General features: G+C 42.6%; 2 protein-coding genes across 2 annotated transcripts; both read right to left on the minus strand.

Moving 5' to 3' along the window:
* Nucleotides 1-277: 277 nt before the first annotated feature.
* LOC134883438 (uncharacterized) lies at nucleotides 278-4,533 on the minus strand. The gene is made up of 9 exons (XM_063911800.1): nucleotides 3,828-4,533; nucleotides 3,374-3,701; nucleotides 2,467-3,268; nucleotides 2,143-2,352; nucleotides 1,634-2,031; nucleotides 1,429-1,533; nucleotides 1,183-1,320; nucleotides 752-1,132; nucleotides 278-595 (listed from the first exon to the last, which is right to left on the minus strand). The coding sequence occupies exons 1-9, from the start codon at nucleotides 4,340-4,342 to the stop codon at nucleotides 278-280; spliced, it is 3,195 nt and encodes a 1,064-aa protein (XP_063767870.1). The 5' UTR covers nucleotides 4,343-4,533.
* Nucleotides 4,411-6,901, minus strand: LOC134883442 (mucin-1-like). Its single transcript, XM_063911805.1, has 6 exons — nucleotides 6,686-6,901; nucleotides 5,667-5,813; nucleotides 5,458-5,544; nucleotides 5,175-5,351; nucleotides 4,744-5,089; nucleotides 4,411-4,421 (listed from the first exon to the last, which is right to left on the minus strand). Exons 1-6 carry the CDS (start codon nucleotides 6,686-6,688, stop codon nucleotides 4,411-4,413), a joined length of 771 nt encoding a protein of 256 aa, XP_063767875.1. The 5' UTR covers nucleotides 6,689-6,901.
* Nucleotides 6,902-23,716: the final 16,815 nt, after the last annotated feature.

Here is a 23,716-nt window from a genome sequence, read left to right on the forward strand (position 1 = left end):
ATCTTGGCTCGTTGTCAGGCCGGTAACCAGCCGCCCAGGCTATTTTTACCTTAAAAGCTGGGGAACAATAGTCTGTTAAGGGGGGGGAAGAAAGGAAGAGGAGGGGGAAGAGAAAAAAAAGGGAGAAAAAGGAGAAAAAAGAAGAAAAAAGGAGAAAAAGAGGAGGAAAGGAGAGAAAAGGGGACAGTGAAGCATATATTTTTTTATCAACCAAAGTTTTATTACAACAATAACAATAACAATAACAATATCATATATGAACAATATATGAATAAAACTATTTTTTTTTCTTCATGTCCTCCAGCCACTGTTCTTTTGGGACAGTTTCAATGTTTGGGCAGTACACCTTTCCTTTATACTGGCTGTGTCCAGTCTCTGCCGTCCTAAACTCCTTACACTGCTTACAGGTGTTGTGTAGTACCCTGCGGGTCAGTTTGCGGACTGGAGGAGCAGGAGGAGGAGGAGGAGGAGGAGGCATGAGGCTGTAGCTCAGGGCCTGTGGGGCAGCCATCAGGACAGGCACCTGAGCACCTACTGGTCCCAGCAGCATCAGCTTCGGAGATGAACTTGGAGCTGGAGCTGGAGCAGGGAAGAGCTGCCGAGGAGTACGTGGCCTCACAGCCACAGGTGTGGCGGGTGTGTGTGTGTGTGTGGCGACTGCGGGTGTGTGTGTGGCGACTGCGGGTGTGTGTGTGTGTGTGGCGACTGCGGGTGTGTGTGTGTGTGTGGTCTTTCTCCTCGCTTGGCCCACGGTGCTGCTGGGCAGGTGGTACTGGTGAGCCGGGCCAGATTGGGGGGGTGCAGACACGGCCCGCGTTTTGGCTGTGGGGAGAGGGTCAGCCGCCACAGACAGTCGACTGGGCAGGTCCAGCCCCTGCATGACCACCGCAGTCTCCTGCCTCTGCACCCTCTTGCTGTTCCACTGGACCAGGGTGGTGTGGCTCACGTCCACCAGCTGCATGGAGGTCTTCGGCATGACCTCGGACCCCAGAATACGCCGCCTGATCTGGCGGTAGTCCTCCAGGACGAGGTCAAACCTAGACACTGTGCCAGTCCCCTTCTTCTTGGGACTGCGGTGGATGGCACAGAGCCTAACGAAGATGCTCTCCACGAGCCGGCAACAGTCTGGCCACTGGGCAATTGGGGCAGAGGTGGTGAGGGCATGCCTCTTTACGCTCTCACCCCCGGCGTGAACTCCTGCCTCTTCTTAGGACTCCTGAACCTCCCCGTGGCCAGCTTGGGCTGGTGTCTTGCGGCAAAGACCACCCGCTGCTGGTCGTAGGGAAGCAGTTCCTGCCAGAGGCCGACAATATTGTCCACCTGAGAAAGACAACATAGAGAGAACAGCACATGAGAAAACAAAAACATTGAAGTGCGGACATGTGTCAGGGAACAGAGGAGAAAAACAAAACAATAAGAGTTCCTAACCTGCTGGTTGCTGAGTGTTAGTAGTGGCTGGTTGCGCAGCTCCACGAGGCATTTTGCCAGCCTGTCCACCCTGTCCATGCCTGGCATGCCGGACTCATCCACGGCCTGGTAAAAAACAGGGATCAGAAATATGAGATCAGTGAAGTGTGGACAAAACAAAGACACGTGATGTTATTTATTATCAAATAAATATGCTTTAACATACCCCAGACACATCTGCAGCCAGGGAGGAGGCAGCAGGCTGGATGGGAGCGGCCATGCAGGAGGCAGCAGCAGCCATGGAGGAGGCAGCAGCCAGGGAGGAGGGAGCAGCCAGGGAGGAGACAGCAGCCAGGGAGGAGGGAGCAGGCTGGGAGGAGGCAGCAGGCTGGGAGGAGGCAGCAGCCACGGAGGAGGGAGCAGCCAGAGAGAAGATAGGCTGTGTTGGGTTATGAAGGAGACCTGGCACCATGAGGTCAGGTATATGGTCTTCCTCAATGCCCTCGTCCACTTCCTCACCCCCCTCCACATCCTCCAGCATGTCCTCCGTCTCCTCTGCGTCAGGGTTGACCTTCAGGGGCTGCCCAGTCTGACTTAGGAGGTAGTCAACACCAAGCAGCTCTCCTATGAAAAAGAACAGATAAACAAGCATGCACACATAATTAATAAACATTAATGTCATGTTTGATGTCAAGCATATACACTAGGTAGACAGATATCATTACATTAGCATACCGGTGTATTTGGAGGGTGGCCTGAAGTTTGGCACATATGCCCGGCCAAACACCTTTATGTTGTTGGTGTTGACGCTCTGGGTCACATCCCCGGAGTAGGTGAGCAGAGACGATGGCCTGCTGGTCACCGCCGCCGCCCCCCGGTCCTGGTTCCACCTGTTCAGGCCTTCCAGGAGGTAGAGCTGAAAATTCAGCGCATTTGCACTGGTTCCTGTGAAAACAATGAAATATTAATAGTCAATTAAAAAGGTCTAGCTTTCCAATCTAATGAGTGCTTTCATAAAAGAGCATAGTGACTGCTTATATACATAAGGGAGACACCAACCTGGAATGAACCTGTTCAGGTGGCAGTGGAAGGACTCCAGGGATGTGGACCCCCTGGCACAGCGGTAGCTGGTGAGGACCACACCTCCCTTCCTGATGGTGCCGGTCTCGGTGTAGAGCTGCACACCAGGCAGGTCCTGGATGCAGCTGACGTGGCGTTGCTGCACACGCCAGATGTGCTCCATGCGCACCTGGTCCAGCAGTGGCACCCCCATCAGGTCATTCCCATTGGTCCCGCCCAGTTGCTGCAGCAGCCGCCCAATGAGGCTGATGGTGGCCTCCACGCCGCGCGTCCTCCTGCGGCAGTACTGGCTCAGCTCCCTCTTACTGATCCTGGCATCCACCGCAGCATCAGTAATGGCTGGCACACCTTCCTGCCTGAGCTGCTCTCTCTTTGCCTGATGCAACAGAGAGAGGTCCCCTGCATCCCACTCAAAAATGCAGGCAGAGAGGCAGCTCATGAAGGTGGGGTAGAGGGGATGGGCGTCGGTGGTACACCCAACAGCCAGCCTCCGCATGAAGTGCCAGATGTCCAGCCGTATTTGGAGGTCTGGCCACTCCCCAAACCTGTTCTGCAGCGTGGTGGACCCCTCACTGATGCAGCAGTTACAGTCCACATACAGCAGCAGTGGGGGTGCGACAGCTGCAAGGCGGTACCGCTCCATCACTCCTGCCACCATCCTGTCCAGTCCTGGCCCCTCCTGCACTGTCACCACACTGGTCACGATCTGGCCAACCTCGTTCCCAATGGAGGTGACCCAGAGACCAGTCCCCTTGGCATGGCCAGCCAGCTTCTTTGTGATCTGGAATTTCACAATAGCGATGTTAAAAAAATCTGTAAAATTTGAACTATCTACAGGAGCAAGAGTATATAGATTAACTACACTGTACACATGTATTATTATTACCTGTTTGGTTGAGTCCATCTTTAAGATGGAGCCAAACGTTGATGTGATGCTGGCTTTAATATGGTCCAGGCGAGAGAGGATGTCCCTGCCATAGACCGTCAGCAGCCAGCGACTGGTGGGCACATCAATGGGCTCTGGGGGATCCTGGCACACCACTGGGAAGAGGCTTGGCCGGCCAACAAACTCAGCACACTCCCCAAGATAGTGTGCCAACCTGTTCAGCCATTCCTCCCCATGGTTCTCCTTCAGCTGCTTCACCAGACGTGCTGGACTGTTCCCGAGAGTCCGGTCACGCAGCAGGCGAATGACACGGATGTCACAGGCGTACCTGAAATGAACATGTAGCTCCAATTAGTTACGCATTAAAGGGAGGGTCATTACAGTCATGTAAAGGCTATCATACGCAGCCGGCGAAACAACAGTTGAATGTGACAGCAGAGTTCCATTTACTCACTGGCGGGTCAGGATCATCCGGAACATTTTCTGGTGCGGCAGGTCCAGCTGATTCCGGACAGTCTCGGAGGTGGACAGGTAGTTCACAGAACACACAGTGCACCTGAGTGTCTCTGTCACCATCAGGTAATACCTGTCGATGTCCAGGACCTTCCGAGCCCTCTTGTGGACACCGTACCCCGTCAGCTGCTTCCCACACTCAGGGCAGGTTACCCTCACCTTCCACAGGTGGTAGGGCATCCACACCATCAGCCTGTGGTTTAAGAAGCGGTCTGGTGTCGGTGTCTGGTGGTAGATGAGGGCTGGGGCAGGGGGCTCGTACCACAGCTTCAGGTCTTGCCGCAGTTTGCCAGAGTGGAAGATGGCGTTTGAAATCCACCTCTGGTCTTGGACAGGGATGTTTTTATACATCTCTGCTGGCAACCACACCGAAGCTGCAGCCCCCGCAGTGGCCAGCTGAACTCCTCCAGGTGCATCCTGTTTAGAAGACAACAATAATGTAGTAATGTATGGCATACATAAAGGCTACACTAAGCATAACCTACACAACACATTATTAATGTATGGCATAAATAAAGGCTACACTAAGCATAACCTACACAACACATTAGAAATAAAGGTATGTCTGGAGGTCAGTGTAAGGAGTGCGCTTGACCAAAGGGAGATGGCCAGGTATGACTATATAGATGTTAATTAGGTTGGCTTCAACCATCTTGTCTAATAGCTGTAGCTCCTAGACAAACAAAGGCCTGAAACTATGCTTGATGGCTCATCGTCTAGGGTATTCGACACCTGAGTGTGGGTCAAAATGAAGTGTGTTCTTGACATGAAATGTGTTCTTGTTATGTGAAGTTATGATATTCCTCCTAAATCTAACACTACACAACAGCCAGGCCAGTGAACAGACGCTGCTGTACTGACACAGACTTCTGCCATGCTGGTGGACACAGCGGGGGTCCAGGTCCTCACAGAGGATGGAGCATGGCTCGGGGTCCTCACAGAGGGTGGAGCAGGGCTCAAGGTCCTCACAGAGGATGGAGCAGGGCTCTGGGCCCTAGCAGGGGAGGCAGAGGGGCTGGGAGTCCTCGCAGGGGATGGAGCAGGGCTTGGGGCCCTAGCAGGGGAGGCAGAGGGGCTCGGGGTCCTCGCAGGGGAGGCAGAGGGGCTCGGGGTCCTCGCAGGGGAGGCAGAGGGGCTCGGGCTCCTCCTAGCCACTAAATTAGGCTTTGGTGAGGTAGATCCACCAAAGCGTGATTTAGTGAACTGAAAAGACAAACAATATTAATTTTATGATGTAACAAAAACAAAGCCACTATGAATGAAATTAGTTATTTAATATTATATTCACCATTGACAAACTTGGAGGGGGGCGAAAGAAAGATGGTGGCACAGCAGCCGTTGCACCAGCCGTTGCACCAGGGTCCGAGACCACAGCAGCAGACTGTGATGGTGGCACAGCAGCCGTTGCACCAGGGGCCACAGCAGCAGACTGTGAGGCAGCGGCAGGAGGCTGAGTGGTGGGCTGCTAAAGCAACAGCATTGTGTTATGAGATAACAGCTACAGCATTGCAGCAGACATGAGATGCCAGATTAATCATAACGATACATCATTTAAACATAGATCACCTTACCTTAGCACCGTGAAAGCCACAGTTACAGGCCACTGACCCTCCAAACAGAGTGGACTGTCCACGGACCTGCATGGGGCAATTCTCAATCTGAAACAATCAGTACTGTGTTTAGTCTGGGGTAGGTAGTACAGTCATTTGCTTTATTCATAGTATCTGCACTATTGTAGGGTATATTTTTCAAGTCATCATTATGTATTGCCATATTTTACCTTCTGATAGAGGGCATACCACTTCCGCTGCCTAGGGGCTGGTCTGTTGCCTCCAGAAGGCCAAACCCCTGAGCTGGCAAATGCCCTCAGCCTTGCCATCCACTCTCCTTCCCCCAGGCCCTTGTGGCTTTTAGGCTTGTTGCTCATCTAAAGGGAATATGAATATGAAAATGGACAACAATAAACAATGAGCATCCTTTGGACAATACACTGTGACACTACAGCACAAACGCGCACACACAGCATGACAGACAGCTGCATTATCAAATCAATCAAGTTACAATAATGTTGGGTGTCTGATCACCTCTGATAAGGTGAAGTAGTTGATATGATTTGCTAGTCATAGTGATAATGAGGGTATTATGTAGATCGTATTCGTAACGTTAGTTTGTTTACATTTACATGGCTTTTTCTATTCATATTAATATTGAGCCTATAAACATTACATTTATTGATCTTAACGTACCACCACGAACGACACATATTAGCTAGCCTAAAGCTTGGCATACCGCCTTATATGATGCCAGTTCACGCTAGCTAGAACAATGGCGTTATCCTATTTATAAATCACACATTTGGCATGATAATCTCACAAACATCTCCTCTGCAAAACGAAATTGACCGGCAAGTTAGCAATCGCGATTGTAAACTGTGGTGGCTAAACTGGCCAAACGTAACGTAACACAGGTAGCAAAACAATCGCGGATACTTTCGTGTGATGGATTAAAATAAACCTCACATGCCCAGTTCACGCAAGCTAGAACAATGACGTTATCCTATTTATAAATCACACTATTTAGCATGATAATTCCCCTGGCAGGCATCTTGTACAACATCTCCTCTGCGAAATCGAAATGGACCAGCAAGTTAGCAATAGCGATTGTTAGCTATGGTGGATAAACTGGCCTTAACGTAACGTAACACAGGTAGCAAAACAATCGGATACTTTCGTGTGATTGATTAAAATAAACCCCACATGCATTTTTCAGCAGGAGACACATATTTGAATAGTTACTTACCATTGAATCGTACTGCTAGATTCTAAGTAGAATAAGCGGAAAAAACAATGGCGTCCGTTTGTTGCAGAGCGTTGCTGTGCTTGCTGTGCTTGAGCTTGCTTTGGCGCGTAACGTACGTCATCCATTCCACATTGGAAAGTAGCGATGTGATTGGCCAGGTCCAATCTCCACATTGGATAGTAGCGATGTGATTGGCCAGGTCCATTGTCATCTCGCTACGTGACTGGGACAGGCTGTATCTCACATTGGAAATGAACGAACGTGATTCGGCACAGCTGTCAAACACGCCATGTTGAAAGTATGTTTGTCGGACTTAGCGACACTAACCAAGGGGGGCGGGGCTTAGCGAATGGTCAAATTGGTATCGTTTTTCAGTTTTTTTTATCTAATGTGATTTGAATGAATACTCAACGCTGTCATTCCAGTTCACACCCACAGGTGCATGGTCACTCCTGCTCCTTAGCTATGAGCTAGCTAGCCCCCCGATTGACGGTACCTTCTCGAGATGGCAACTGCAAGTGGACCCGCGTAGGAAATCAAAGAAAATTCGATTATTTCCCTACAAAAACACCCTTTCACAAGACGTTCGCTGGAAGAAAAAAAAGAGGATAAAGGAGTTTGGACCGGACCAACCCGATTTAAAACTTCAGCAGCAGGCAAGTGATATTTCAGACTCCGGTAATAAGAAAATTCAACTTTGCAGTGCTTACAAATAACTTGGGTTCTGTTGATTCTGCCGCCTGAAAGAACTTTAAAATGAAAATGGCCATGTAAAAGTGTTGAACTTCCTGATCCTTGCTACAAGATTTAAGCAATAACCATTCACATTTTGTCCAGCAGATGGCAGTAAACGGCTCTATAAATGACCTGGTTAGCTAATTGTCCTACTCTTTATGTAAAGGAACCCAAACAATGTGGTTCATGTATTTGTTAAATTGCTTTTGTTTTGTTATTTTTCATGAACAAGGATGTGCCTTTATTTTGAAGAGACAAGGAACGGAAGTGGAGCAGAAAGACGTTAACAGAAAGACGTTAACGAACAGTACGGTAACACGGAGAAACGGTGCAGTAACACGACATAACGGGAGTGTATAACGGAGTTTAGCTCCAGTCGAGAGGGAAACAAGGTAACTGCATCTGTGTGTGTCTAATGTGAAATAATTTGGAGTTTATTTGTGTATTTGTTAACTTTTCAGTGCTAACAGAGTTTAGCTTAATGTGTCTAATGTGTATCATTTTGTCTTCTGTTTAATTTCTACCTAGCTCTTACGTTGGTCAATGCAGTAATATTGGAAACGGAATAAACTACATTAAACCATCAGTCCAGGCTTGTATTAATTCGATTGGGATGCTACACTTTATATGACTTCATAGAATGTAACAGTGGCAGTAAAAATGATTTCTAGTTCCATATTTAGAAACGAAACTGTTGCCTGTTGGTAATTTTAGGTGCTGTAGGGGGAATGGGCATTTTGTCAACCTTACATATATTGTTTTTTTCTTCTTCTCTCTGTAGGTCTGTGATACTGGGACACACCAGGGAACGCTTCTCCATCACAGACCACCTTGTCAGTGCCACCTTGCTGCGGGGAGACAGGTTTGAGCAGTACAAGATGGCATTTCCTGAAGATGCACTGAGCAACACCTTGAAGGCCTACCCAGTGCTCAATGGAAGCAAGCTGAAGACAGAGCTTAGTCTCATCTACAGCAAGGAAGAGTTCAAAGCCTGTCGTGGTGCTGTGGACCTATTCCAGTTGTTCATGGAGAATAATCTTGAAGAAGTCTTTTCAGAGACTGTCACTCTCCTAAAGATCCTCATCACCACACCCATGACCACGGCAGAAGCAGAGAGGTGCTTCTCAACCTTGAAAAGAATTAAAACCTTTCTCAGAAACACCATGACCCAGGAGAGGCTGAATGCATTGGCTGGTGACTGAGATGACTGACTTTAACCAGAAAGTCATTGAGAAATTTGCAGGCCAGAAGGAAAGGAGGGCAAAATTCATGTTCAAGTAGTGATACTGGTGTTTAGTAGGGGTGGGGGAAAAGTCAATACAGCATAGTATCGCGATATTTTGTGTTTGCAATATTGTATCGATACGCCAAATATCGATCTTGTATTATGCAAAATTATTATACATGCAAGATTTATGACAGATTTTTATGATAATGTTGCTCAGTCTGTCTGTTTGACAATGACATTTTGCTGCAATAAAAAATTATTGAAGTGAAATTAACAGGCTGAAAATATCAAAACAATATAGAAATAAGCCTCATCAGCCACAACTATCAACAGAAAGACTGATCTGCATTCCGCCCGAGCGGCCGAACAACTGCATGGAATTCAGCCTAGCCACGACAATACAAAACAGGATTTCGAACGAGTCCACCCACACACCGGAAGAACTACATGCAGGCTGGCTATTTGTGTGTTTCTTAACATATGCTATGGTGGCAAATATCTAATGGGAATTGAAGTTCTAAAATACATTTGTATATTTCTCATAGTTATAAGTTGCCAGTATTTAAACTATGTTTGCCCCTAACAGTTTAGGGAATAGTAACCCATTATTGTTAGCCATCCATCCATCTTCTCCTGCTTATCTGTCAGGGTCGCAGAGGTAACAGCTCCAGCAGAGAGCCCCAAACTTCTCTTTCCCTGGCCACATCAGCCAGCTCTGACTGGGGGATTCCAAGGCGCTCCCAGGCCAGCGAAGAGATATAATCCCTCCACCTGGTCCTAGGTCTACCCCTCGGTCTCTTCCCAGCTGGATGTGACTGGAACACCTCCCTTGGGAGTCGCCCAGGTGGCATCCTCACTTGGTGCCCGAACCACCTCAACTGGCTCCTTTCAACGCGAAGGAGCAGCGGTTCTACTCCGAGTCCCTCCCGGATGACTGAACTTCTCACCTTATCCCTAAGGGAGATGCCAGCCACCCTGCGGGGAAATCCCATTTCGGCCGCTTGTATCCGCGATCTCGTTCTTTCGGTCATGACCCATCCTTCATGACCATAGATGAGGGTAGGAACGAAGATGGCCCGGTAGAAAGAGAGTTTTGCCTTCTGGCTCAGCTCTCTTTTGTCACAACGGTGCGGTAAAGCGACTGCAGTACCGCTCCCGCTGCTCCGATTCTCCGGCCCATCTCACGCTCCATTGTTCCCTCACTCGAGAACAAGACCCCGAGATACTTGAACTCCTTCACTTGTGGTAAGGCCTCATTCCCTACCTGGAGTGGACAGTCCATCGGTTTCCTGCTGAGAAGAGAACTGAGTGTTATCATATAAAAAATATATAATTGATAAATGGGTGAAAATTGCTTGTCTTAATATTGGACACTATTCATATACCCACATGGCAGCTAAGGTCCAAAGAGCTTTATTTAACAGCTGGTCCTATGTCTCTGACCCCTCCTGTTGTCAATTAATAAGCTTTGAAACATGCACATGTCAAGGTTCAGAGGGACATTTTGCAAATATGGCAGTAGCCATATATCATCTTCAGATCATCATGATTTTAAGATATTATTGATTTTGATAGCTATTTAAGCGAAATCATAACGGTAGACCACAACCTTAAATACACAAGTTTATTTAAAAGATAAGTCTCTTGTGATAAACTCGCTTGACATTGCAGAAAAGGTGTTAGGCAGCAGTGATGTAAAGTAACTAAGTGCATTTACTCAAGTTCTGTAAGTACTGTAAGTATTTTCCATATCTTAATTTGATGCTACTTTGTACTTCTACTCCACTACAATTCAGAGGTTATTGTGTTTTCAGTCCACTATATTTATTTTAGTTACGTTGAAGATTTGGATTATTGATATGAAATATAAATAACCCTTAAATAACACTTTAGTTACACCTGAGTAAAATTCAGGGAAGGTGATTATTAAGTCCCTCAAACAATTTAGCAGTATATTTGATAGTGGGTGCTTGAGAACATCTGCAGATCCTTATAAAGCATATATTCATTACCTGTTATTCTCTAATGGTTCAATAAAGACTGTTGGCTATTTTGCACATCCCTTCAAATGTGTGTACTTCCTCCATCAAACTGTCTTATTCTGCACATTTGTTATACTGTCAACATATACTATCTTATACGCGTAAGACAAATGTATAGGCCTAATGTCAGTTGAAATAAGTGCTTCCACATATCCACAAAGCGTATTGCCTATTGAAAAGAAGATCTTAACCTAAAATATACTTTAATGTTACAATAAAGCCTAATTAGTTTGTCTGTTTCGCTCACCCTCCTATCAATATCTTTGGACATCCAACACTAAACTTATGTTCTAGATATCACTTACAGTATCTTCTTGATATTTGCTATTCTATATTTTTAACATTGGCCTTCTACTTGCCCCCTAGTGTGTTTCTCCTCTTAATATGTTAATATGTTTTCATCAAATACAACATTCAGCAAAACATGCAGCAGACATTAGCAACACAACCTACTTGCATTGCAATGACTAAAATAATAACGTGTTTTAACCACTAGGTGGTGCGGGTTAAAAACATTGTTGCTGTAAAAAGCTCAATCTCTTTGTATTAAATGGCCTATTTTGAATCTTCAATATCTGATTTGGTTAATTTAATAATTATTTTTGGGAAATGCCATATATTCTGCTGGTATTGGAGATGTAGCAAGCCATCCTTTTCCTTGTTTTATTTCTGTCTCTTTAAAAAAAATACAGTCCTGGAAAATTGCAAAAAAGATTCATAGTAATATTTCTAAATGTGCATTATTTTAAGTACGCTCCTTGATGCCTCTTTAATTATTTTGTCTTTTTTTTTCATCCCCCTGGAGCTTTTTGGATGTGTAATTTGTTTCTTGTCTTTGATGTGAATTCATCTTGCACATATGATGATGATAACTTCATCATCATATCAAGAGAAATGAATGTTTGGAAAGACGTTTCAATCTAACGTTTACAGGAGGTGCGCGCATAGCATACATTTGCCTGGCGAGACCTGAAGTAATCTCCGTAATATCTATCAAACTATAGATTCTACACATCCACTGACTTAGATTCTGAAAGTAGAATATACACTTCTCGCTAGAAATGTTATCAAAAAGCATTATAATAACCTAAGTATCCTACAATTTAGGATTTTGCTCTAAAAATGAGTCGGGTGTCCGCCATGTTTTTTTCTTTTCACACCGGGAAAGTTAACGATCACATGACATGGGAACTGGCCATTAGAAATCTATAAGAAAAAAAAAACGTATCCATATCACGTTTTGAGAGGGTTATTCATTAAATGAGTACGTCTTGCCCTGTGGACCAACGTAGCTATTACATGTTTATGTGTGAGAGTGGGTTGGTTAGTCTGCAGTGGTGGAAGTACTACTCAAATCCTTTACTCAAGTTGGAGTAGCGGTACTATAATCTAAGAATAAAAGTACTGCATTCAAATAAAGTAGGAGTACAGAAGTACTATGAGCAGGATATAATCAAAGGACCCAAAGCTCAAGTTTTTCTGATAGAAAGGGCCCTTGTCCGTAGAACTCAGGACCTGTACTAACCAAAACAACCTACAGAAGCCCTTGGTCTACTTTAGTTTGTTTTGGTCAGCTGGCTCCCAACCTTTGGCTGAGGCTACGTCCATAGAGTCACAGTGTGAATGGGAGGGGTTAGGAGATGAAGAAGGAAGTGTGGATCTGCTGATGTACGCAAGGTTATTCTGAGCTGCCTGACAGATCACCTGAGAAGAATAGCATTAATGTTTAAGTGTTGCGCTGTCAACAGGCTATATATGTAGATTATCTTGAGTAGCTGGATCATGATTTCTGGAAAGAGACATTGCTGATTTTGATATTTTGATGTATTTTTGGCGCTTTTAGCACCTCTAGCTGAGTGCCATCTAGGTCCTTTATAATCAAGAGAAGCAAAACAATCTAGATTGATGAACAGCACTACAGGAGAGAGGATTTCTTTGTTTTTTTGGGGAACTGTACAGTACTTGAGTTGGTGTACTTCGTCACGTAGAGGTTTTTAGATAAATGTATTGCCTGAATAAAAGCTAGCTTTTGGTTCTTGGAGACATGTTGAGCTTCCAGTCGGCGTAATTTCGATGAAATCAGGAAAAATTAAGAGGGTCAGTACATTACATTTTATTTAGCTGAAGCTTTTGTCAAATAAGGCATGTTAAAAATACAAATTCAGAACAGTAAGAAACCTGCACATTTTTTTCCTAAAATAAGCCAAACCATTACTAGTGCATTTGTTTCAAATGAGCTTAAACTCTTTAAGAACAACACTGTTCTATTTCTGTGTTTTTTTGTGTTAAGTTAAATGTCCATGGTGCAGGCAAAAGGTGGGTTTTCAGTCTGCAGAGAATCTCTGCTTTCCTGATGTCAATGGGAAACTCATTCCACCATTTTGGAGCAAGGATAGCAAACAGTAGTTTCATTTGAGGAGAAACCGGGTCCCTCTTGCATTGAGGGAGTAGGGAGCCAATTGGCAGATGCAGAGCCGGGTGCCAAGCTGTAGTGTATGATTCAATTATGTCTTAGGTGTAAGAAATGCCAGTGTCTTCACCGGGGTCAAGAATTTCATACAAGAAAAAATCTGAAAGGTGTGTATTTGATGCTTTGATCAATATTACGCAACTGTGTTTTAACACGCAAACACACCACGCACATGCACATGTTCAAGAAATGGAACAGTGGGTGTACAACAAGCTGCTAGTTGCTTTGGCAAAAAACCCTCCAGTTGCACAGAACCGCAGTGCAAATACACAAGTACACACACAGCTGCCAAAATGTGTAATAGTTATTTGATCAGGTCATGTTGACAGATTGACCCTTTAATGACAAACAGACGGATATCTCATCTGTGCTCCCCGGGAGGCGGCAGACCTCAGGGCCCTGACTTCCTCTGCAGGCCCTTAATAGAGAACACAGCTCGGGTCAAACAAATAAACATGCTGCTGGCGACACACACAACCCTCCTGCACAAAGTGTATCATCTATGGGGATTTTTTTTTACCGTAAATGAACAACACGATTAAAATGTTTTTCTGACCCTGTGAACCGCTGAGTCAAAAACGTGATACGGCATTTAGTCATTTTGAAAAGTTTAAGACAGTTTCTGTAAAGATGACACACCTGATTTACTGTTGTAACAAGTGTTTAATTAATCTTTTCATCAAACAATTTTTGTAGGAGATACGGGGGATTCAAAAAATATTTTTGAATATTGGATTGTTTTATGAACTAGAATGTTTTGAATTGATTACTTTTCCTTTTTTGGTAACCCACCAGACTGTGGCGGAGTGGTGTGTTTATGTGTTAATTATACTCAATTGGATGTTTAAAAGGGGATAAAGGATCCACAACACCACCTTGGGACTTGCACCCAGGGAAATAGACACAAAAAGACAAAGTTATCAGGACACAGGTTCGATTTCATTAAATGTAATCAAAAGAAAAGGAAACTCAGTCAGAAAACAAATAAGACATAATCAGTTTAAAATTACCTTTATCATAGAATCTGTTAAAACAATATTTTAACATTTCAAAAAGTATATAAATAATCAGAACATTTATTGTTATATGATACAGTATTCAATTTAAGTTTGTTTGAATACAAATAAAAAATGTAATTTGAAAAAAAGGGTGATCTATTTTTGGTACATTGCAAATACTGTAATTCTAAAAATATTTTTCATTAGATATGTAAAAATATATTAAAACAAATACAGTTATATCAATAGAGTTAATGCTGAAAATGGGAGATAAGGTGTATGAATGTGGAGTATAATAAATAAGCTAAATAAGAAAATTACCCAAAATGTGCTAACGCTTTCATATCAATAGAGTTAACTCACTCTGCTGATGAAGACTATGAGAGTGGAAACACCTTGAGTTGAGATTGTTGTCTCAATGAAAACTTTCGGTAACCTCTGTTATCCCGAAACTCCTGCTTTTCATTTCTTTTAGCACCACATGTCTAAAAAAAGTACCTTTATTCCCTTGACACACTTCGGTTCGAACTTTCAGCTCAAGGGTTATTACCTTAATGCTGAACAGAGGCAATTAAAGTTTTACGATGCTCTTTCAGGGAAAATGACTTCCGCTACAGTGAAATAATATTTACCACCCAATAAAGTGTCACTGATGCATTATCAAGAGTAACTACACCTCCCAACTTTTACAAGAAACGTTTACCAGAAGCTAAATCACTCTATAATATTCTTCAGGTTCATCATGACTTAGGCCACAGAGACTTGAAACTGCAGCTTGTTTTTCAACTTTTTGCCTACATTTAAAAAAAAAAAATAGCACAACACAACAAGTTTACAGCTAGATCAGAGTCCTCATGCAAAAGACCTTGAGGAGGTGGTTCATGGAGAAATCGATGCAGTCAAATTAAATACAGTCGCAAAAAGGTTTGCAAAGAGAGATGTAGAAAAACACAGGCCAAACACACACACACACACACACACACACACACACACACACACACATACTATGTTGGCGTGATTACGCAGTGAGGGGTTATTGATCAGATGGGCGGCCTCATCGATGTGTAATAACATCTGTGGGGAGGTCAGTCACATTGTGGCCCTGCTGGCCCCCCAAAAAATAATCTGACAAGGACGCACAGGAATGAACCAGAACACACGAAAAACAAATGTAAAATATCAATATTTTTCCCCCCTTTCCTTTTTTCAATATTTTTCTTGTTGAACAGGAAACAATGTTACAAGTGTTACCAACTCCCCCAAAGTCTCCCTGTAATATAATGGCAAACCACTGAAGTACAGGACCAAAGACAGAATAAATAGGGGGAAAAAGGCAATATATATTTAATAAGAGAAAGGGACAGTAGGTTTAGTCTGCTGGATTAATGAGTTGAAGTGAACGTTATCATTTCCCAAATTATTACTTATATCTGATCTTTTCATAAAAATTGACAGGAATAAAGATTTAAAGGCTCAAATGTCTTCATGTTTCCTGACTTTGCAGTCTCCAATTACGATGTTAGCTATTTTTTCTTAAATGTTTGTACTTTACTTAAGTACTTACATTTTTTTCTAATTTGTTTTTCTACTGTAGTTTAACTCTTTTATACATTTAGTTACTTTGCAGATTTGGATTAAAAATACAAAATCAACACTTAAATAATGCTTTAGTTAGCATACAAAGGAGTGCAAACTAGCTGCACCTTTACCAGCTTTGATAACATTTTAATGCATCAATAATTATAATCAGAACATATAAAACATATTATTCTGAAATGGGCCAATCTGCATAAGGAGTACTTTCTTATATACTTTATATTATTGCAGGACTTTTACTTGAAACAGAGTATTATTACACTTTAATGGTTGTACTTTCTCTTAAGTACAAGATGGAGTATTTTCTGCCACATCTGATTTCACGTGAGCTGTCTGCAACAGATAAATGGCTTCAGCCTGCAGTCAACATGATAAATGACACATATGCGCTCTCTCCTGGTCGGTTTGTAGAGGATGTTTCAAAGCGGGATGTACTGCATGTTATCACTGTCACATGCACGCAAATAAGTGCTGGGGGGGGCATCACTTTCCACCATGTCGGCACAGGCGAGGTCGACCGGTGCATGTTTTAGCTCATTCATTCATTTACTTACCACCCCTTTCACCCCTCACACAAACACACGCACACACACACACACACACACACACACACACACACACACACACACACACACACACACACACACACACACACACACACACACACACACACACACACTCGCACACACACACACGCACACACACATACACACACACACACACACACCTACACACACACTCTCAGACACGCACATGCAAACACACACACACACACACACACACACTCACAGACACACACACTCGCACACGCACACACACACACACACACTCACAGACACACACATGCATGCACACACACACACATACACTCACAGACACACACATGAAAACACACACATGCACACACACACACACACACACACACACACACACACACACACACACACACACACACACACACACACACACACACACACACACACACACACACACACACACACAGAGGTTGTAAGAGTTCATGGCAGGGTACACAAGGACCCCTCTGAACTCAAACATTTGGCTCCTTTCCAACAACTATCTCACCTCAGTTGCACAGCTCATAACAGCATCTCCATGCCCTGCTCGAACACACACATACAAGCACGTAAAAAACAGGCTAATATACCGCCGTGTTTTCCAAAACAACTGGGTTAGCCTGTTGGCAAGCACACTAAACAGCATTAAAAACCCTCTTTTGATCATGCTGGATGACCTCGAGGCTTTTTTTCTCTACGACATCAACACACAGCGTGGGCACGGCCTGCACCCTGGCACCGAAAAGCCAGACAGATGTTATAACAACCAGCGTGAGTGATGAGCCGGTTAAAACCACATCAGACTTTGTAAACACAAATGAAGATGATGGAAATAAAAAACAGAGGCATGGAAAAAACAAGAGGAGAAAGCCTTGGACTAGTGCAGAATCACATTCAGCAGTCACGCGTAGGTCACCTGCACACATGTAAGAACATATATGTGGGTGGTTTTAAGAATATGTAGCAGAAATAATGACTCATGTAAAATAAAAGGTCAGGAAATAGTAATTCCCAGGCGACAAATAAAACAGGCCATTATAAAACGGCTTCCCATAAACTATTTGATGCTGAGTATTAACTCTTAAAAGTATAATATTAAAATGCTGATGTTTGGCAGGTTTAGTGTTTACCATGTTCATCATTATAGTTAAGCATGTTAAGATGTGCTACTTAGCACTAAACACAAATCACTAAGACGGATACTGTTAGTTTGGATGAAAAGTTAAGGGATAATAACAACAGAAACGCCTTAACAACATTTCATTCCAATCCATTCCACAGTAGTCATCAAAAAAAACTCACTTCAAATCTCAGATGAAAGTGTAATGGCACTGAAGTTATTGACATTCATCTGGACATAAATGTCTGCATTTATCTGAAGCTTGCATCCAAAGCAACTTATAATTAGTACCAGTCTCATAGCAAACCATCAAAGACTATTCTGATATTAGGACAAACAGACCAGTAATGCCGGGCATAATGTCACGGTGCTTGCATAACTACATAAAGTATAACTACCTGTGCTGGCTCTCGACTTAGTGGCGCCCTGAGCAAAATCTGGAAATGTAGATTCAATACAAACAGTCTTGCTATGAATGGCTGCCAGTATTGAACAGATGTACGATTTGATATGTTCTTACGAGAATTTGTAACTGACATTGATGGCAAAAACAAGTCAAACTCTAATGAAATTGATATTTTTCTCTTTTTTGTAACAGGCCAGTGTGCCTCAGCCTCAGCTTTGAGGTAACGTGAAGTAAACATCTTTTACTTCCTATGCATTGAGCAAGTATGGATACGTTATCTTTGTGCCTTTCTTTCCCTTAGCCATAAACTTAATAAAGACAATAAATCTGCAAGAAGAGTGATCAAAACAAGTCTTGTGCAACTCATATCTGCATGGGAAAAAATGATTGTAAAATGTTGGGCCTCCCAGATCTTCGCCCACATGTGAACACAAAAACACTATGAGCAAGTTGAGTCCGAGCTACAACTGTGTCTCAACCTGCTTGTTTTGAATGTTTTCATCCATATTTTTGAGTTTCTCTCCTCGTGTTTACTACGTCACTGAGCTATGCAGTTCTGTTCCCAATGAAACCTGATATTGTAACTGTACGCTAAGGAATGTTTTTCACTCGGTGAGCGGCAGGATGTGTTCACATCTCTTTGCTCGTTCCTGAAAAGCCTCCTTTGAGTCTCCACTGTTTGCTCACCCTCTCTATATGAATGAATGAGAAGTTACACACATCACGTCATGCAAGAATGAACTCACAACATTTCTAAGAAGAGTGTGTAAGGCCTCTTCTCTGCACCCCAGTGTTCTGGTTACTGTTGTACCATACATGGAGAACTGTCCATCATGCTGTAGTAAACAAACTTGTTATCCACACTTGTTATGCTCTCACGTTCCACACTGTTTTGTCTCTTAACACTCTAATAGAACGGGAAAAAAAGTTGTTGGCCCATCTCAACTTGTTTTAAGCATTGAGGGTAATCATCCAAATTGGGCCGCTGATCTATTTGGGTTATTGAGTTTAGACAAAGGTTTTCTCTCATATTTGACACTTCTATACTGTATGTATATGAGAAGAAGCAAGAGCTTAGATGGAGCCAAGTAGAGCAGCAATACACAGCTTTTGACCACACAAGTCATTTAATGAGTTAATTTAACAAATCTTTTTTTTTTTTCTTCTTTTAACACTAAGCTTTTGGGGCTGTCGTACAGAATATACGTTGCTTTGAAATTATATCTTGATTTTTTGGGATACACGTAGGTTCTCTTTCTTTGGTTATTTTTTATTTAAATGTCATATTATTGCTTTCATCTAACCTAAAACAGTTATGTGGACTGTTAACATATTACATTTAATTAAAGTCAATGTTTCAGTTTTTTCAGTATGTATTTTGTGTTTGGGCACAACAAGTTAGCCACCATGTCACCATCCCCCAACAAAATGCATGAACTGCACTTAAATACAGCAAATTGAGATGTAAATGACTATGTTGAACAACTGGTTTAAGATCAAAGAACAAAAAAGAAAAGATAATCTTCTATAATCGTCTTATAGTTATTGAAAAAAAAAAGTCAAAGTATGTCAATACTGTAGTGTGATGTGCCTTTATAGGTACATTGTCTGCTCAGTGATAATAAGGGCCAGGTGCAAGATAGCCTCTTTGGTCAATAACCACCATGAAGCTCAATTAAGTCACTATAAGCCACATTTTTTTTTTCTTGCAAACATCTCTGTGTTCTGCACGGGTTCCTCTGAATGCCCACCAGCAGGCAGGCTGACAGGACATCGGTGCATGATGACATCCAGCAGCAAAGAGCTGCTGTTTATAGTGATAAGATAACAGATGCAGGGCGATGAGTTGATGGGGCCATGAGGGGTATACTGTATCTGGGGTCAAACTTTGACAAATTTACCTCTGAGGCTCAGGACAGCGGGGAGGTCAGAGTGTGCCAACGATGTAATCAACAGGTTGACGTGGGGCCATGGCAGCGATGGTGATGTTACAACTACAGAGGGATAATCTGAATATTTTTTATATGTTTGATTACTCATTTTCAATATAACTGAATGCGGAGGAAACACGTATTACACTTTTCATACAAATATACTTTTACTTTCTCAATCTGTATTGCAAACTGCCTTGTGTGCCATAATTAGTATTTATTTTATCCAACTGTTAATTATCTGCCATGCAGGCTACCTTTTGACTGTCTGAAGAGCTGCAGTGCCGTGTGGGGCAGCTGAGTCAAGTAAGCTCACATAAGTACCATGGATGTATTAAGAGAACTGGATACAGTTCATTCCTACTGTATGAAATCAGTAGTGTCAGTAGTGCATGAAGCCCAAAACTGTTTAGTTTATTTAGCTCAAAAGAAAACGTGTGCTGATTTAAAGACGATTCTTTCAAATGTAAGTCATTGGGAAAGAGTATTTTTGGCCGAAAGGACGACACGGACTGACATGGAATTTGTAGGGGCCTAAGAGTCTGCAGCCAACTAACAGCGCTGTGAGGCTGTGCATAGGCAGAAAGGTGCTCTGAGTTAAATGCTAATGTTCAAATACCATTGTTCTCGGAATAAATGCTAACATGTAGCTTGTGATTACTAAGATCAACATTTAGTGTGTTAGCATGCACCATCTACTAATGTGTACTGAAAACAACTTACACTAGTGGGAGCATTTTTTGTTTTGAAAGTATTTCTATTTAGAATGTAGTATATCTATTAAAGGTTTGAATGTGTTTCTGAAAATACAAGTAACCCTGAGATAAGTCAAAATCACCAGAGAATGGAAACGTTTTGCTTCACAATGCGACGATTTCAAAGTTATTTTTCCAGGTTCCAAATGATGGGGGGGATTGCTGTGTTCTGTTCCTCTAATAACGACTTGGACCCCTTCCAAAAGCTGTAGAGATAACAGATTGGTGTATATACTATATCCTTCTTGCATGTAGTCTGGCTCTTCAATGTTAAAATGTATTTCCATTTCTGGAAGAATCTTGTAAACTTATTACAGAAACTCCCAATGTGGACCATACCATTTCTTAACCTTGGCGTTAGTTGGATTTCCCGTCTGAATGCCTCACTCTTTTTTTGCGTTGTGCAAGCCAATTGAGATACTGTTGCTAAATGTAAGTTGCTTCTTATCAATTTTATTACATTAGAATTGTAATTCTCAGACATATTGTTTAACAGGCAAGATACTAAAAGAGTTGTAGGATTTTAGTTTACTGAAGCATGCAACGCTGTCCTCGGTTCCCTTTATGCGCTGCAGATACAATTGACAGTCATGGTATAATAGGCACTCTGGATAAAGACAAAATATATATCTAAGTATTCATTGCGTTGAAATGACTTGTTAGAATTACAGTTGCAGTTTTTTTTTTTTTTTTGTCGTGTGCTACCATGACTTTTCCAGGACACGTACAGTTCATTTGGTTCAAAGACCTTTGTTAAATGTACTCTCCTAGTGAACTCTGCATGCTCACTAGCAGCAATCCACCTCACTCACCGCTGCCTCAACTGACTATTCTCTTCAAAGGAACGATACCATTCAAAAATCACTGGTACTCAACAATTGGGGGAGCAACCATGGCGGTGGTGGTTTTTAGGAAACATTTTACTGCGGCACATTTTTAACCCTACATTTATGACTTTGTTTTTGCCTATTGACATTCCACTTTCCAAGAAACAACCCTGTGGCCTCTCTCCTACTCCAACACTTTCCATTCCTTCAGCTTGTTGCTGTCAGAGAGGCAGTAGGGAGGCCCTTCTCCATCCAGGGAATCCTGACCCAGATACTGAGGCAACAGCAGCCTCAGTTTGTAGAGTTCAGCAAGTTCACAGAGATCTCCTTCCTTACTGGCTCCAGCCCTTCAACATCATCTCTTTTAATAGGAATGACCTACTTTCTGTACAGAATCAATAATCTATAGGCCTTTGTGAGACCCATCAAATAGATAAAACTATTTATTTGTCAGTGTCAGAAATCTTTTTGTTTCATGATATTAACACTGGCTCAATTTCAAGAATTTTAATGCTCAATCAAGTCCAATCACATGTGCAACGAAACGGGACCCATTGAAAAGCTGTGAATGACAGTTCAATCGGAGACTGGAAGTCTTTTGCCTGTACTGTCGACACTGTTTAGAAGTTTTTTCATCAACTCTGTGAGAGCCTCGCTGCTGCACAGGGAGCTGGTTTGATGTAGGGCAAAACAGGCTGCAAGGAGGCAGAGGACATGGTGGTGCAGGGCACTGCTTGTGTAACTCCATTCCTGCTCTGGTGTAAATATTTTTCATTCTTAGTGTAAGTGTGGGCTTTGGGTAATGGGGCACCTCACATTCTAGGTCAGGCATTAGTGACCACTTACATGACTGTACGGAGCATTTTCATCTCTACTATGGATACAGACTAATCTCCTCCTCTGTGGCCTCCGCATTATTTCATCCTGGAGCATGGTGGCCTTTTCATGTATGAATGTGCATCTTTGTGTGCATGTATCCCTGTGCTTCTCCTTCGCAAGTGCCAGCACCCCTATGTTACAAACGGAGCAGTTTGAACCCCAATCCATGAACTCACTGACCTGTCAGTCAATTTGGACAGTTTAAGTCATCAGGTTTGCCTGCACTGTGTGCTGATGACTCTGCTGCTGCCTGAGAATGTCAGCTATCTCGGTTTATCACTTATCTCTCTGCCTGCTGAAGTCCCTCCATACAAACACTCACTGATTTCAGTGAAAGAATCGGAAAGAAAAATTTGCAAGAGTATTCAGGGTGATAACTGCAAGGAAGAGATGATGAAAGTGATCATCGGGTCAGGAACACTTCAATGGGAGGCTTTCGGTCCGTTCATGAGGTTTCAGATCATTTTAAACAAATCATCCAGCCAGCATGAAGAGAAAAATAACACTAAACCTGTGATTCTGAAAAAGAAAAATCTGTGTACATTTGTTTTAATCTTTTTTTAATTTCATGCTTGAAATACACAATAATAACTTGATACTGTTTTTACTTTCAAATTAGTTTTGCTCTCTTATGTGCAGCCAAGGTATCAAAGTATAGGACATAAAGATGTTTTATTGTTATTTCATATTTTCTAAAGCCCTAAGGCAGTGGTGTTGGGTTTTAGGTGAGGCTTTATGCATGCATTTAATTATGGTGTCTATGCTCGCTGAATGAGTACATTCAGTTGCTTTAATGTGTTCCTGATCCTTTACGCTCACCAGACAAAAAAAACTGTTAAACAAAATTGAGTTTACCGTGCAATTCATTTATGATTTATGTTGTAAGTTCTTACGATGCATCCACGCTGAAGCTCATATGACTTAAAGATAATCACTGACTGATAATCATCGTACATACCACATTTACTGTGAAAAATATTTCAGGAGGTCAGAGGAGGGTATTGCGCAGGACTATTGGCCCAAAAAAAGAACATGAGGAGAAAACATGTTTTCTCTTTTACTTGCACCCTGTGCAGTGCCAGCTGTTAATTCCATGCCAGCGTTACCTTGTGTTGAAGGTAAAGCCTTGCTCAACAACCCGCAGATCACACTTTGTTCTGTTTGAGTAATACAACTTGAGGGAACTGACAGTATGTTCTAACCTGATGTCATTATTCCACAAGTAAAAGTTATCTAATTTTCCTTGGTCTTTAAGTTATTAAGTTAACACTCACCAAAGTGGTTATGATTTTGGTTCTATTTGTTGCTGCTTTTTGTCTGTTTGTCAGCACAAAAAAATACTATTTGATTTTTGGGGGAAATTTGGTGGAAGGGTGTAGCATGGACCAAGGAAAACAGATTAAACCGTGTGTTATCAGGACTCTCACTGAATCCTTTTATTTGAACATTCCCACTGAAACAACTGAAAC

Source organism: Eleginops maclovinus, chromosome 20, assembly GCF_036324505.1.
Source record: "Eleginops maclovinus isolate JMC-PN-2008 ecotype Puerto Natales chromosome 20, JC_Emac_rtc_rv5, whole genome shotgun sequence".
In the NCBI taxonomy this organism is placed as follows: domain Eukaryota; kingdom Metazoa; phylum Chordata; class Actinopteri; order Perciformes; family Eleginopidae; genus Eleginops; species Eleginops maclovinus.

Excerpts from the sequence above, each read along its gene's own strand:
- LOC134883438 (XM_063911800.1), bottom strand. The coding sequence starts at position 4,342 with ATGCCATACATTACTACATTATTGTTGTCTTCTAAACAGGATGCACCT. Across the intron at positions 3,269-3,373 it reads AGATGGACTCAACCAAACAG|ATCACAAAGAAGCTGGCTGG; the intron begins GTAATAATAATA and ends GTGAAATTCCAG. Across the intron at positions 1,534-1,633 it reads TGGCTGCAGATGTGTCTGGG|GCCGTGGATGAGTCCGGCAT; the intron begins GTATGTTAAAGC and ends GTTTTTTACCAG.
- LOC134883442 (XM_063911805.1), bottom strand. Across the intron at positions 5,545-5,666 it reads GGTATGCCCTCTATCAGAAG|ATTGAGAATTGCCCCATGCA; the intron begins GTAAAATATGGC and ends TGATTGTTTCAG. Across the intron at positions 5,352-5,457 it reads GTGGCTTTCACGGTGCTAAG|CAGCCCACCACTCAGCCTCC; the intron begins GTAAGGTGATCT and ends CTGTTGCTTTAG.